This window comes from Petaurus breviceps, unplaced genomic scaffold (assembly GCF_028583685.1).
Source record: "Petaurus breviceps papuanus isolate PSGF00001 unplaced genomic scaffold, PetGlider_PUasm1.0 91023, whole genome shotgun sequence".
Lineage (NCBI taxonomy): Eukaryota > Metazoa > Chordata > Mammalia > Diprotodontia > Petauridae > Petaurus > Petaurus breviceps.
In genome coordinates this window covers 8,406,716-8,420,658 of record NW_027187398.1, presented here as the reverse complement: position 1 = coordinate 8,420,658, position 13,943 = coordinate 8,406,716, and the positions used below count along the sequence as shown (strand labels likewise).

The window sequence follows — 13,943 nt, the reverse complement described above, 5'->3', positions numbered from 1 at the left end:
TTTCTCCTTGAGGGGGGCAGAGTCAAGATGGAAGAGTAGAAGCAGGACCTCCAAGAGGTTGCAGCTTCCACCTTCCCCAATCAATGTAAAAAGGGGACTCTGAAGAAACTTTGGAGGTGCAGAACCCACAAAATGACACAGAGAAGCTAACCTGCCACTGAAGACACCCTGGCAGGCTGGCAGCAAGTGGCCAGCGCAGTGCTCTGGGAGCCGAGCGCAGGGCTGCATGAGCCGGAGGCTTTACCCCAGGGTGGGCTGGACCAGCCCCTGACCAGAAGGACTCCAGATCATCAGCAGCTGTGGCTATCCAGAATTATCAACACACAGATGCAAAGGACAAAGTGAGAGGTCAGTGCAGTCTAGACTTTGGGACCCAGTAAATGGGAGTGCATCAGCTTTTGCCCCCAGGGTGAGAAGCTGCTGAGACTCCTTGTCTAAGCTGGCACCATGTGGCAGCTTCAGCTCCTGGCCTGCAGAATGTAGGGGGACCAAACAGCCAGTCTGAGGGGTAATCGCTCTTGCTTTAACCTGCTTGGATCTGGATTGCGGTCAAGGGTGGAGGTCCTGGGGTGTGTGACCAGCTTGTCAGAGTGTGTGGAGGCTTCCAAAAGGGCACCCACTTAATACCTCCAGCAGCTGAGAAAACCCCAGCGTTTGGGACAAAAGCTCCCCTATCTGGGAGCAGAGTCCTACTGTGACAAAAAGCCCAGGGGTCAAGTGACTGATGGCATCATGACCAGGCAAAGAAAACAAAGCAAAAAGAAGATTCCAACATTAGACTCCTATTTTGGGGACCAAGAGGACCAAAGCATGGAACAGGAGGAAGACAGTGAAGTCAGAATTCCTGTACCAAAAGCTTCAAAGGAAAATACGAGCTGGTTACAGGCCATAGAGGACCTTAAGAAGCAGATAAGAGAAGTGGAGGAAAAATTGGGAAGAGAAATGAGAAAGATGCAAGAAAATTACGAAACGAGAGTCAACAGCCTGACTGAGAAAAATCACACCTTAAAAAATAGACTAACACAATTGGCAAAAGAGGCTCAAAAAGGCAATGAAGAGAAGAATGCCTTAAAAAGCTGAATCTGCCAGATGGAAAAAGAATCTCAAAAGCTCACTGAGGAGAATCATTGCTTCAGAATTAAATTGGAGCAAATGGAAGCTTATGACTTTATGAGAAATCAAGACGCTGTTAAACAGATCCAAACAAATGAAAAATAGAAGGCAATGTGAAATATCTCATGGGAAAAACCACTGACCTGGAAAACAGATCCAGGAGAGATAATTTAAAAATTATCGGACTACCTGAAAGCCATGATCAAAGTAAGAACCTAGAAATCATCCTCCAGGAAGTTCTCAAGGAAAACTGCCCTGATGTTTTAGAACCATAAGGCAAAATAGAGTTTGAAAGAATCCACCAATCACCTCTTGAAAAAGATCCCAAAAAGAAAACTCCTAGGAATATTATAGCCAGGTTCCGGAATTCCCAGATCAAGAAGAGAATATTACAAGCAGCCATGAAGAAACAATTTGAATATTGTGGAAACACAATCAGGATAACCCAGGATCTGGCAGCTTCTACACCGAGGGATTGAAGGCCTTGGAATATGACATTCTGGAGGTCAAAGGAGCTGGATGATACTTAAATACCAATTTAATAGGATGATACTTAAGAGGTGAGAGAGGAATATAATGAGAGGAGATGGGGAGAGACCCATCTCATATAGAAAAGGCAAGGGAAAAATGGTTACAATGGAGGGGAAGAATAGGAAGGCAAAAGGGAATGGGTCAACCTTATTCTCATTGAGTTTGGCTTGGGGAGGGAATGACATACACACTAAATAGGGTATCTCACCCTACAGGAGAGTAGGGGAGAAAGATATGAGAGGGGGGATGATGGAAGGGAGAGCAGGCTGGGGGGGGAGGGAATTTGGAAGCACCCACTTTTGAAAAGGGAAAGAATCAAAGTAAAGAATAGAACAAGTGGGTGGTGGGATAGGAGGGAGGGAAATATAGTAAGTCTTTTTCAATATGTCTACTATGTTATTGTTTTGCATTAGCTACACATGTACAACCTATACTGAACTGCTTATCTTCCCAGTAAGGGTGGGTGACAAGGGAGGAAGGGAATGAATCTGGAATTCAAAGTTTTAAAATCAAATGTTTAAATATATATATGTATATACATACTGTTATTAATACTATTTTATATGTAATTGGGAAATAAGATATACAGGCACTGGGACATAGAGATTCACCATGTCCTACTGGAAAAGTCGAAAGGGATGTGGGAGAAAATATGGGAGAGAGCAGATTGGAGGAGGGGATATCCTATGGGACTGCTATTTTGGGGCAGTGGGTAGGGGAAAAACAGGGAGAAAATTTGTAACTCAAAATCTGGCGGAAATGAATGATGTAAATCACAAGTTAATAAAGCATTTGAAAAATGGATAAAAAATATATATATTTTCTCCTTGATCAGGGAATTCCGGAACCTGGCTTTAATATTCCTAGAAGTTTTCTTTTTGGGATCTTTTTCAGGAGGTGATGGGTGGATTCTTTCAATCTCTATTTTGCACTCTGGTTCTAAAACATCAGGACAATTTTTCTTCAGAGTTTCTTGAAGGATGATTTCTAGGTTCCTTTTTTGATCTTGGCTTTCAGGTAGCCCAACAATTTTTAAATTATCTTTCCTGGATCTATTTTCCAGATCAGTGGTTTTCCCAGTGAGATATTTCACATAGCCTTCTATTTTTCCATTTCTTTGGATCTGTTTAATAGTATCTTGATTTCTCATAAAGTCACTAGCTTCCATTTGCTCCAATCTAATTCTGAAGGAATGATTCTCTTCAGTGTGCTTTTGAGATTCTTTTTCCATCTGGGAAATTTGGTTTTTTAAGGCATTCTTCTCCTCATTGCTTTTTTGAGCCTCATTTGCCATTTGAGTTAGTCAATTTTTTAAAGTGTTATTTTCTTCAGTCAGGTCATTGACTCTTATTTCATAATTTTCTTGCATCATTCTCATTTCTCTTCGCAAATTTTCCTCCACTTCTTATATTTGCTTTTCGTAATCTTTCTTAATGTTCTCTGTGGCTTGTAACCAGTTCATATTTTTCTTAGAAGCTTTTGGTGCAGGAGTTCTGACTTCACTGTCTTCCTCCTGTTCCATGCTTTGATCCTTTTTGTCCCTCAATAGGAGTGTAAAGTTGTGTTGTTCTGCATGCTTTGCTTCCCTCGTTTGCTCATGTTGCCACTCTCAATTACTTGACTTTTGAGCTTTTTGCTACAGTAGGATTCTGCTACCAGACAGGGGAGCTTCGTACCAAACACTATGGTTTTCTCAGCTGCCAAAGGTATTAGTTGGGTGCCCTCTCTGAAGCTTCCACATGCTCTGGCAAGCTGGTCACACACACCCCAGGACCTCCACCCTAGACTGCAGTCCAGATCCAAGCAGGTTAAAGCAAGAGCCATTACCCTACAGACTGGTGGCTTGGTCCCCTTACAATCTGCAGGCCAGGAGCTGAAGCAGCCATGTGTGGAAGCCGACACACTCCCAACTACTGTATCCCAAAGTCCAGACTGCACTGACCTCTCACTTTGTCCTTAGCATCTATGTATTGATAATTCTGGAAACTGCCACAGCTGCTGGTGATCTGAAGTCCCTCCAACCAGCAGTTGGTCAGGCCTGCCCTGAGGTTAAAACTTGCATGGGTCTGGGCTCAGCTCCCAGAGCACTGTGCTGGCTGCTTGCTGCCAGTCTGCCAGGCTGTCCTCAGTGGGAGGTTAGATTCTCTGTTTCATTTTGTGGGTTCTGTAGCTCCAAAGTTTGTTCAGAGTCACCTTTTACATGAATCGGAGGAGGTGGAAGCCAGAGCCCTGTGGAAGGCCTGTTTCTACTGTGCCCCATTTTTTTTTATAATTGCACTTAATGATTTTTCCAGGAGATATACCTTTGCCATTATGTTTTGCTTAGCCTTGTTAAATAATCTTGCATTCCCTGAAATAGGAATAGTGCTCCATAAGTACACTAGATAATGGGGTTAATCTGCTTTTGATATACCAGAGTTAATCTTAAAGTTTGAGATTGGTGATGCTGTATTGTCATGTAACCAGCCACAGATCACAGCTTCATTAACAGCTGATGGTCTGAATTTTAATACTCACTTAACATTGCCTGTTCTATAGTGAAATTTCTCAGGGTACAAGAATACTTAGAACTGTTAAAACTTCAAGTTTCAGGGTTACAGCTGAGCATACTGGAGATGAGATGAGGGCCTCTCATACTTTTCAGCATTCACTTATTCTCTAACCACGTTCTGCCAAAACAAGATCCTTTCCATTTCTGTGGTCCCTGAAAGAAAGTTCTGTTGCCTTGCATAAGAACTGAACACCTAAGCTTCTGGGATTTTCATAACAGGAGTTTAATGTTTGGGTCATCACCTGCCTTCAAAAAGTTTTCTACAATCCATATATATTAGAGGGTTTTTACTATTCTAAAATGCCTCCAACAAAGGAGATGCTACCCTTTCCTTCATTTAATTCCATACCTGACAGTTCAAAAAACTCATTTGTAGCCTTAGTACCTCTTATACTTTAATCATTTCTTCCTTATTTTCTATTCCAACAAAGACAGAACAAGTGGCTACCAATTTCCCTTTGACACATAGACTTATTAGATCTATGTACAATCTTTCTTCCAAGCTAAATTCACACTTTAATCTTTCCTCAGAAGTTTCCTTTCCAAAGGTGAGTTTGAAAATTCTCTTAGTCAACCCCTGATGGATTAATATAACTGAGTTTAGGATTTGATAAGCAGGGAGTACAGATCTTAGTTTCTCTTTAGTGGAACTGAGTAAGTAGGTAAATCAGAATCCCAGCCTTAACACTTTGAATTCCTCCTCTCCCCAGGAGGTGCCCATGATACCTCGGCCTCACTATGCCCAGCCTGGCTGTGTCTACTTCATTTGTCTGCTTCGGGATGATCTGCTGCTACGTCAAGGTACACTTGCAGGACCTGGCCCTATCCATTCTCAAATGCTGAGAAGCTTCTAATATTTATGGAGTTGTCTGTTCATTTAAGCTTTCATAATAGTATTTATAACTTTTTTCATCCAATCTATATGTTTCAACTTACTCTTACCAACAGGAAAAAAAAAACCAATTTCTGTTCCTTTTAAAATGAAGCAAGACAACACTTTCTAGGACTTTACCCCCAGTTTAAAGTTCATTTGTGTTATAGTCTCCTAATGTAAGCTTATGTTCCAGGGTTCATGCTATTTAACATGGATGCTTAACAAATGCTAGTGAAAATAAGTCAACCAACAAGTATTTATTAAGCACTCACTGAGTGCCAGATACTGTGCTTGGCAGAGGTGATAATAGAATTCATTTGGACAGCTAGATGGCTCCTGACTTAGAATCAGGAAGACCTAAGTTTGATTCCTGTGTCAGATACTTAGTAACTCTTTTACCATTAGCAAGTCATTCAGCCCTTTGGGCTGCTTCCTTATTTGTAAAATAAAGATAATAATAACACCTGTCTCACAGAGCTGTTGTGAGGATCAAATAAGATACATAGGTAAAATTTTGGTAGCTATGTGGCACAGTGTATAGAGAGTTAGACCTGGAATCAGGAAAACTTGAGTTCAGATTTGGCCTCAGACATTTAGTAGCTGCATGACCCTAGGCAAGTCATTGAACTTCCACCTACCTCAGTTTCACCATCTGCATTGGGATGATAGCTAAACCTTTGGGCTCTGTTGAAGTTACAAAGAAAGAACATAGAGATAGAGAAGAAAAGAGGGCCTAACCCAGAACCTACAGTTAGACAATTCACATGATGTGAATTATGAGCCAGCAAAGGAGACTGAGAAGGAATGGTCAGACAAGTTACAAGACAAATGTAGAGAGAGTGAGAGGAGAAGAAACAGAGACAGTGAAAGTAGAAAATTTTGGGGGCAGCCAGGTAGCACAGCGAGTAAGAGCACGGGCTCCAGTGTTGGAATGACCTGGAAATCGAATCCTGGGCTCAGACACTTAGCACCCACCCAGAAACACCTGGCCGTGTAACCTTGAGCAAGTTACTTAACCCTAATTGCTTTTAAAAAAAAAAAAAGTAGAAAATGTTTTCAAGGAGTTTGAGAAAGGGAGTAGAGATATAGGACAGTAGCTTGGAAGAGTCTAGTGAAGTTTTTTTCATATCATCTGAAGTTATACTATATGAAGTTATATGAATATATGAATGAATATATATGAAGTTATACATATACATCTGAAGTTATTTTACCTTTATTTCTCAGGTGACTGTGTGTACCTGATGCGAGACAGTCGGCGAACCCCTGATGGCCATCCAGTCCGTCAGTCTTATCGACTATTATCCCACATCAACCGAGAGAAACTTGACATCTTCCGAATTGAGAAACTTTGGAAGAATGAAAAGTATGTTCATAGGTCCCATTCATGGACCATTTCTGCATAATAACAAGGCACAAATCTGAATTTTTGCTAGGCTTTTGCTTCAAGCCATCAACCAGACTTCTCTTTCTCTTTCTTCCACATCACTCCCTACCCCAGAGAGGAGCGGTTTGCCTTTGGTCATCATTATTTTCGTCCCCATGAAACCCACCATTCCCCATCACGTCGATTTTATCACAACGAGCTTTTCCGAGTGCCACTATATGAAATCATTCCTCTGGAGGCTGTGGTGGGGACCTGTTGCGTATTGGACCTGTACACATACTGTAAAGGTAAATATTTGAGGCTAGGCTAAGAATATCCAGGCTTAACCCCTTCCTGGACTCAGATTCTCTCCAGTCTACCCCATTAAAAGCTTTCTGTATGTTGTCTATTAAGGATTCTCCAAAGACATCTGAAAAATTAAAATGAGCTCTCTGCTGCTTTCTCTTCCTCCTTACCTAGTAATGCTTAAGCATATCACCACCAAATAGAGCTAATTAAGAAGCCTGTTCTTCTTGTCTGTTACTCAGAACATCCTAAAGGCTAAGACAGGGGGACAGAGAACAAGGACATCCCAAGAGGCAGAGAATACAAACCCAGTTCATACAGCTCCCTAGAGCTCTGAGGCATTGACATCTGTTACTCATTTTATGAAAATTAAACCCACCTCCTAGATTTTGCCCCATTTTATGCTTATAATTCTTGTCTTGTAACCTTTTTCTTCATAGTGGCTCCTCCAGCCCTTCCCCCTAAATAATTACTATTCCTGGTTCCTTTACCCAAAATATCCTTAATCCCTTATCGCTCATTTATTTTCTGTATATTCTGTTATCTTATTTCCCCCTAGTCACTGTTACATCATCTGACCCTGGGAACTGCTAAACAGTAATAACCACCTACTTAAGGGACTGACTGTGCTCATCCCAGTGGCTTTGGGATTTCTGAGCAATATGGAATAAGAGAGGGTTATGGAGATTGGATCTCTGACAGTGTTTGGGATTTCAGGGAGGCCCAAAGGAGTAAAGGAACAGGACGTATACATCTGTGACTACCGACTTGATAAATCAGCCCACCTGTTCTACAAGATTCACCGGAACCGCTATCCTGTCTGCACCAAGCCCTATGCCTTCGATCACTTCCCCAAGAAGCTCACTCCCAAGAGAGATTTCTCAGTAAGCCTACCTCCTTCCCATTCCTCTCAGTGTTAGAATATAGTAGTTTCCATATGGAATGACATATATGGCAATCGTTAAACAGGCATCGCATTTATCTCCTGATTTTAGACCAGGACTAAACTTAAGTTATCTCAGGCAAAGGAGATGCAACAAAATTAGTTGCCAACAAGGTTTTCCCAAAAACTTCATCCATATGTATTAAAAGAGGATAACTATAATTATATTTACTTCATATATGCCTATGTGAGCAATATAGTCTGTTCTTAGATTATCATAAAATTAAGTTATCATTATTTCCAAATTCTTGCTTTACCTGTCCTTTTCCATTGCCTAAGAATTCTCTTCATTAGTGATAGAGAACAGGAGGGAAAATGATCTCATTCCTTCACTCAGGACTAATTGGGGGTTGGGGGGGTGGGGAGGAAGAGACAACCTAACAACCAGAAGATATAAGTGGAGTAGAGAATAGGTGTCCCCAGTATCAGGAGGATACCGAGGCCCATCAGTAGAAAAGACTGAGAGTCCCAAAAGTTCCTGGTTTCTAATCTTATATTTAGTGCCTTGGAACACACTGACTGCATTCTCACATCTTGAGGGTAAGACATAAGAGATCGAGAGATAGGGACTGGGCCTGTGATTTCATTGATATAGGCAACTCCTGGATAAGAATACTCCCTTTTCCAATGCAGGTTGGCCTCTTCTCTGCAATCTTAAGTCTTAGAGAGCTGCCTAGAGCACTGAGAGGTTATGACTTTACCGGGGTAACAGAGCCAGTAGGCATTAGAGGTAGGAGAATGTTCCAGGTTGCTCTTGCTGGCTTTAAGGTCAACTGTGGTAGGAGAATGTTCCAGGTTGCTCTTCCTGGCTTTAAGGTCAACTGTCTATCTACTAGATCAGAGGTCAGCAAACTATTGCTGCCTGTTTTTGTAGCATAAAAACCATTCTTAGTTCATAGTATAAAAACAGACTGTAGAGGACCAAATGGTAGTTTGCCAACCTCTGTACTAGACCATTCTGCTTTTCAGAAAGACATTAAACCATTGGAAAATGAAGAGAGCCAGGCTTCTTATCTCATTCTCTTTCTCTCTTCCCTACATTCCTTTCTCCCCTTTACCTTTAAGACCAGGTCTTTTCAGTCAGTTTGCCAGTTTCTGCATGCTTCTCACCTCTTTCTTCTTTTTGCTACAGCCTCATTATGTCCCAGACAACTACAAGAGGAATGGAGGAAGGTGAGTTGCCCAGAAAAGGGAAGAATCCAAGGAGATGAATTGAGAGCTTAAAATTTGGAATGTTAGGACTATCTCATGAGGGACTGGGATTCTTTGTGAAGGTAGCCCTGCCAATGCTATCAAAGAGAAGATTTAAAACAAAGGAAGTTTCATAGTCAAGATCTTTTGGAGATGGAAGAAGAGACTGGGTTAGGAATCCAAATAAACTTAAAATAGTCTCCATATATGCCCATAAATCTTCTCCACTGCCCTTAGTGTACCAGTGTGGATGCCTCTCGTATCAGGAAAAAGTAGGGCCCTGAAGGACAGGACTTTTAGGTAGGCAAGGATAGGTTTTTTTGCCCACATCATGTTGAAAACACCACAGTCTCTTGTACCTCTTCCTCTGTAGTTCCTCATTCTTGTATTATTATTCATGTACATACCTCATATTCTATAATAGTTTCCACACTAGGGACAAGAACTGTGTCATATTTTACCTTTGTATATAACTGTATTGCCTGTGAGAACACTTTGCATGTAGGTATTTAATGGTGAATTGTCCAGAGAGAAGGGGATGGGACTGGAAGTTGAGCAACCTGTTAGGCAGGCTGTGTAGTCTTTCTGTCTTAGTTTTTTTCTTAATGTCAGATGGGTATAGTAATATCTATTCAACCTACTTTACAGGGTTGATAGGGATTAAAATGCTTTGGAAAAATTAAAAGCACAGTAAAAATTATCTTTATTGTTAGGTTGTTGATATGGTAAAATTATGTTGAATTGACTTAGGATAGTGAAATAAACTGCCCCACCACTATTCTCGGTTTTTGTTGTATTCTTTTTTTTGGAGGGGAGAATGCAGGGGAGTTGGGATTAAGTGACTTACCCAAGGTCACACAGCTAGTTTTGTGTTAAGTGTCTGAGGCTAAATTTGAACTCAGGTCCTTTTGACTCCAGGACCAGTGCTCTATTCACTGTACCACCTAGCTGCCCCCTTTTGTTATATTATTTAGTGTCTCTAATCTCCCTATGCCTTCTAGGGATAAATTCTTCCAATATTATAAATAGGAAACTAAGGTCCAGAGAATGTTAGTAAATTGCTCAACATATCACATCAGGTCAGGAACAAAACTAGGATCAGCTGAGGTAGGGAGGAGAGATTCAGGTCTCCTGTCCCCAAGTCCAGTGGAATCTGAGGAGCCCAGGCTTCTGCTCCAGCTTTGTTTCTTTATTCTCCCTTCATGCTTCTCCACTATGTTGCAGAGCTTAACCTGAACTTTTGGATCCATTCTCCTTGTAGGTCATCCTGGAAGACAGAACGTTCAAAGCCACCCATGAAGGACCTAGGCCAAGAGGATGATGCCCTACCACTCATTGAAGAAGTACTGGCCAATCAAGAGCAAGCAGCCAATGAGATGCCTACCCTGGAGGAACCTGATCGGGAGGTAACATCTAGTGAAACAACAGAGGGTGAAAAGAAAGCAGATGAAGGTAGACAGGAGCCTCAGAGATCCTGCACACCTGAAGAGAGGCGACATAGCCAACGGGAACGACTCAACCAGATTCTGCTCAACCTCCTTGAGAAGATCCCTGGGAAAAATGGTAAGAATGATATAAGAATTAACCTCTGTAGCTTAAAGCAGACATGTAAAAAAATTAGAAAAGGGCCATAAAAGAGCAGAATAATTAATTAAGGATTGTTTCTTCAGGGGTAAAAAAAAACACTTTAAGAATGACCAGTATGGGATGGTCACTTAAAGAAAGCTTTTGTGCACACATACTCATGTGCGCGTGCACACACACACACACAGATCTCCAGCAAAATGTCACAGTGAAATAAAGTGACATAGTAAAAACTTTTTACTCTTAGGAAGGAACCAGTCCTTTAGGAATAAAAGGTATTTGGGGGAAAAGGTGGTAAATTAAGGGAATTGTCTTTCACTAAAAATCAGGAAGTATGTAAAAAAAGCATGTATACCATGCCATCTCTACTTCGTTTTTCTACTCATAGAATGATGGCTGTAGTCTCAAGTTTACTATATGACCCTTTGTTAAAACTAGCTGTCATCTTCTGGTTATACTTTGGAAGTAAGGTCATCTCTTCATCCCTTAAGACCTTCTGATAGGAGAAAGGCCAATCCATCTGGACCTGGATAAGTAGACTGTTTCAGTGGTACATGGAGAGGGGTGAAAAAAGCTGAGAAGTTTAGAGGAGGAAAGCTCTTTGGTGTTTGGTGTTGTGACTGACTTCCATGACTCTCTTTTTAGCCATCGATGTGACATACTTGCTGGAGGAAGGATCAGGAAGAAAGCTTCGGAGACGTACTCTGCTTATTCCAGAGAGCAGCTTCCGAAAGTGACCATCAGGGGCCAGACCTCAAGCTTCTGGGACCCATTGAGGGCCAGTCAACCCAACCTCCTGACCCAGCTTCCACTTGAGTGTAAACAGGGATAAGAAGAGGACCCTCCAGGCAGGGGATTAGGACCATAAAACTGACATTAGGTACTGAATGGAGAAGATGAAAGGGAGAGCTGTCCAAGACAGACTAGCTTAATTTATTTTCCTCTCCACATCCCCATCCAGAGGAAAACTAATAGAGGGTTACAACAAGGGAAGGGTTGCACTTTCAAGCCTATTGGCACTTTTGCACCCCCTTTCCTTAGACTTGGGTTTTCTTGCACCCTTCTCCAACCTTATGGGCACTGCCAGAGGGCATCCCTGACTCAAAGTCCATGGTCCCACCCCAGCCGTCCTTAGCTCCTAGAGCTCCCACAGGGACCCAGAAAAGACATAGCGGCCAGGGGTTCCTCCCAGCTACAAAAAAAAAGTTTCTCTCCCCTCTCTAACCCAGCTAGTTCAAAGTAAAATATAAGTCAAGTCTAAAGCACTTGTAACTACCACCCACCTCCCTCCCCCTTACTCTGACTTGTACCCCCTCCCCCACCCATGGGGTCTTGGCATAAGGAAAGCCCCCAGGAGATCAGGGAGGAGGTGGGCACATCAAGTGTAATTGTAATTGTTTTACCCTTTGTTCCCTACAGACCAGATTTTTTTTTCCTAAAGGGAAGGCCAGGCCCCGCCAGCACACGTATTGTTTGTTTTTGATGCGCTGTGGTTGTTGTGTGTCTGATGTGCTGTGCGAATGGATATCCGTTTTAAAAAAATAACTTAAAAAAAACACAAATGAAAAAACTCTAATCTTCCCCCCATGTCACTACATGAAATGTCAAGCAGTATTCAACTACCAGAGTATTTGTTGTGAGCTGTAGATTATCAACTGAAAACACTACTCTTGTGTTCTTAACTGTACAGTCAAATTATCCACCTCTTAAAAGAGACAGTGTGTATTTCTCTGCTCTCAATCACATCTCTACTTCCCTTTGCCATCCTGAATGTCTAAGATGAAGTTGGTTTAGGGGCTCCCCTACCCAAGCACCTTTCTTTCTTCCCATTTTCCTTCTGGCCAGGGGTTACCAGAGTACACTGTCTCTTTAAAAAAAAAAAGTTTTTTTTTTTAAAGCTTTGCTTTGTTGTCCTCTCAGACGTACATATGCATATACGTTTTAGATGTTCTTATAAGAAAAAAAAGACCGTTTTTAAATGTGCCAAGTTGTATATATATATATGTGTATATATATATATATATATATCTGCTGCGTGATTGGTAAGCAATACAATAGTTAACTTGTCCCTATTCCTTTTTTTAAATATTGGACCAATTCAGTCCTAAATGTACATTTCCCCTTATAATGATGACTCTCTCTCTCTGATTCCTTTAGGTAGAACATTGACTTTCCTCTCCTCCCCTATTCCATTGAATCCTTTTTTCCTTTTTTCTCCTTTCCGTGTCAATCTTGAAGAAAAAAAATAAAACAAAAGATACAGGGGATACAAAAATCCCCCTCAAACAGAGAAAAAGCAGAATAAATATTTTATTAAAAAAAAAAGAGAGAAATAAGAAAATAGTTTGGAGTATTTTCTTACTGTAGAGAAGCACTGTACATTACTAAGAGACCTGGGTATAAAATACTCACGTGTGGAGTTGGAAAAATCGCATGTCCAAGCCCATTTGGGTGGTTTCTTTTAGTTTTCGTTGTTGGGGGAGGGAGGGTTGGGGAGGGATGGTAAGGGAATTTGGGGGGGGGGGTGTCCTTTTAGTTAAAAGCAGGAAAGTGACAAGAAAGAGAAGATAAAATCCATTGTCTCCTTTAATGGTGTTAAACACTTTAAAAAAAAACACAAAAGAAAAAAACTTTGTAAAATGCAAAACAGAAGCAAAAGACACTACGCTCTGTCATTTTATCTTTCTTTTGTTGAAAGACTAAAAACCGAAACGTTTTTTAGACAATCAAATGTTAGGTAAGTGCAAAAACTTGTTTTTTCTTACTGGTGTAGAAATTAATGCCTTTTTTTATTTTTCGGTTATTTTATAATAACGGAAATAAAAAGAACCCCCAACTGTTGGGTGGGTTTTGGTGTTTGAAACACGGGGCGAAGCACTACATTACTGCAAATAGATACGGATTTAGTCTGCATGTTTGTAGGCTGTGTGATTGCTGAAAATATAAATGCTGCTAATATATTTCCTTTTTACAAAAGCATATCTAAATAGATGATTGTTTTGATGTTAATCTTTGTAAATTATGTATTACCAATTTTAACATTGGATGTAATTGCATAAAAAGCTTGCATCTCAATCCTTGAAAGTCTAGTATTAAATGGAAAAACTTTTCCTAACTGTGGAGTGGTGAGCTTTCCATTTTTTTCCCCTCTTCTGTCTTTCCCCTTCCATCTGCCGCCAAGGAAGGTGGGAAGGGATTTCTAACCAGGCTCAGAGCCTGTGTATCTCTTAACCCTACCCTCAGTTTTGGGGGGAAACATCTACCAATGTAAAGGACTAGAGGTATGAAAAGTCTTATCCTCTGAATCATCCCACTTCTGGCTCTGCTACTATAAGAAAAAGTTCATATGAATGACAGTTTATGAAGAGAGATTGTGTCAGAACTCTTGAAGGCATAAAAAAAAACAAAACTTGACCTCTATAGGATATAGAAGGCTTATAATAAGTGGGGATTGGAATTATGCCCAGGCTAGTCAGAACTGGTG

At 41.0% G+C, this 13,943-nt stretch overlaps 1 protein-coding gene across 5 annotated transcripts in view; it reads left to right on the top strand.

Annotated features, from left to right (window-relative positions):
* ASH1L (ASH1 like histone lysine methyltransferase) overlaps nucleotides 1-13,574 on the top strand; it is a 268,283-nt gene extending 254,709 nt beyond the window's left edge. For all 5 annotated transcript variants that reach the window (XM_069078224.1, XM_069078221.1, XM_069078222.1 and 2 more), the window contains 7 exons: nucleotides 4,906-4,996; nucleotides 6,297-6,435; nucleotides 6,571-6,743; nucleotides 7,459-7,625; nucleotides 8,817-8,857; nucleotides 10,137-10,438; nucleotides 11,105-13,574. In XM_069078224.1, coding sequence (XP_068934325.1) covers nucleotides 4,906-4,996; nucleotides 6,297-6,435; nucleotides 6,571-6,743; nucleotides 7,459-7,625; nucleotides 8,817-8,857; nucleotides 10,137-10,438; nucleotides 11,105-11,196 — 1,005 coding nt within the window. In that variant the 3' untranslated portion in view covers nucleotides 11,197-13,574. The remainder of the gene's footprint in view (nucleotides 1-4,905; nucleotides 4,997-6,296; nucleotides 6,436-6,570; nucleotides 6,744-7,458; nucleotides 7,626-8,816; nucleotides 8,858-10,136; nucleotides 10,439-11,104) is intronic.
* The last annotated feature ends 369 nt before the right edge of the window (nucleotides 13,575-13,943 follow it).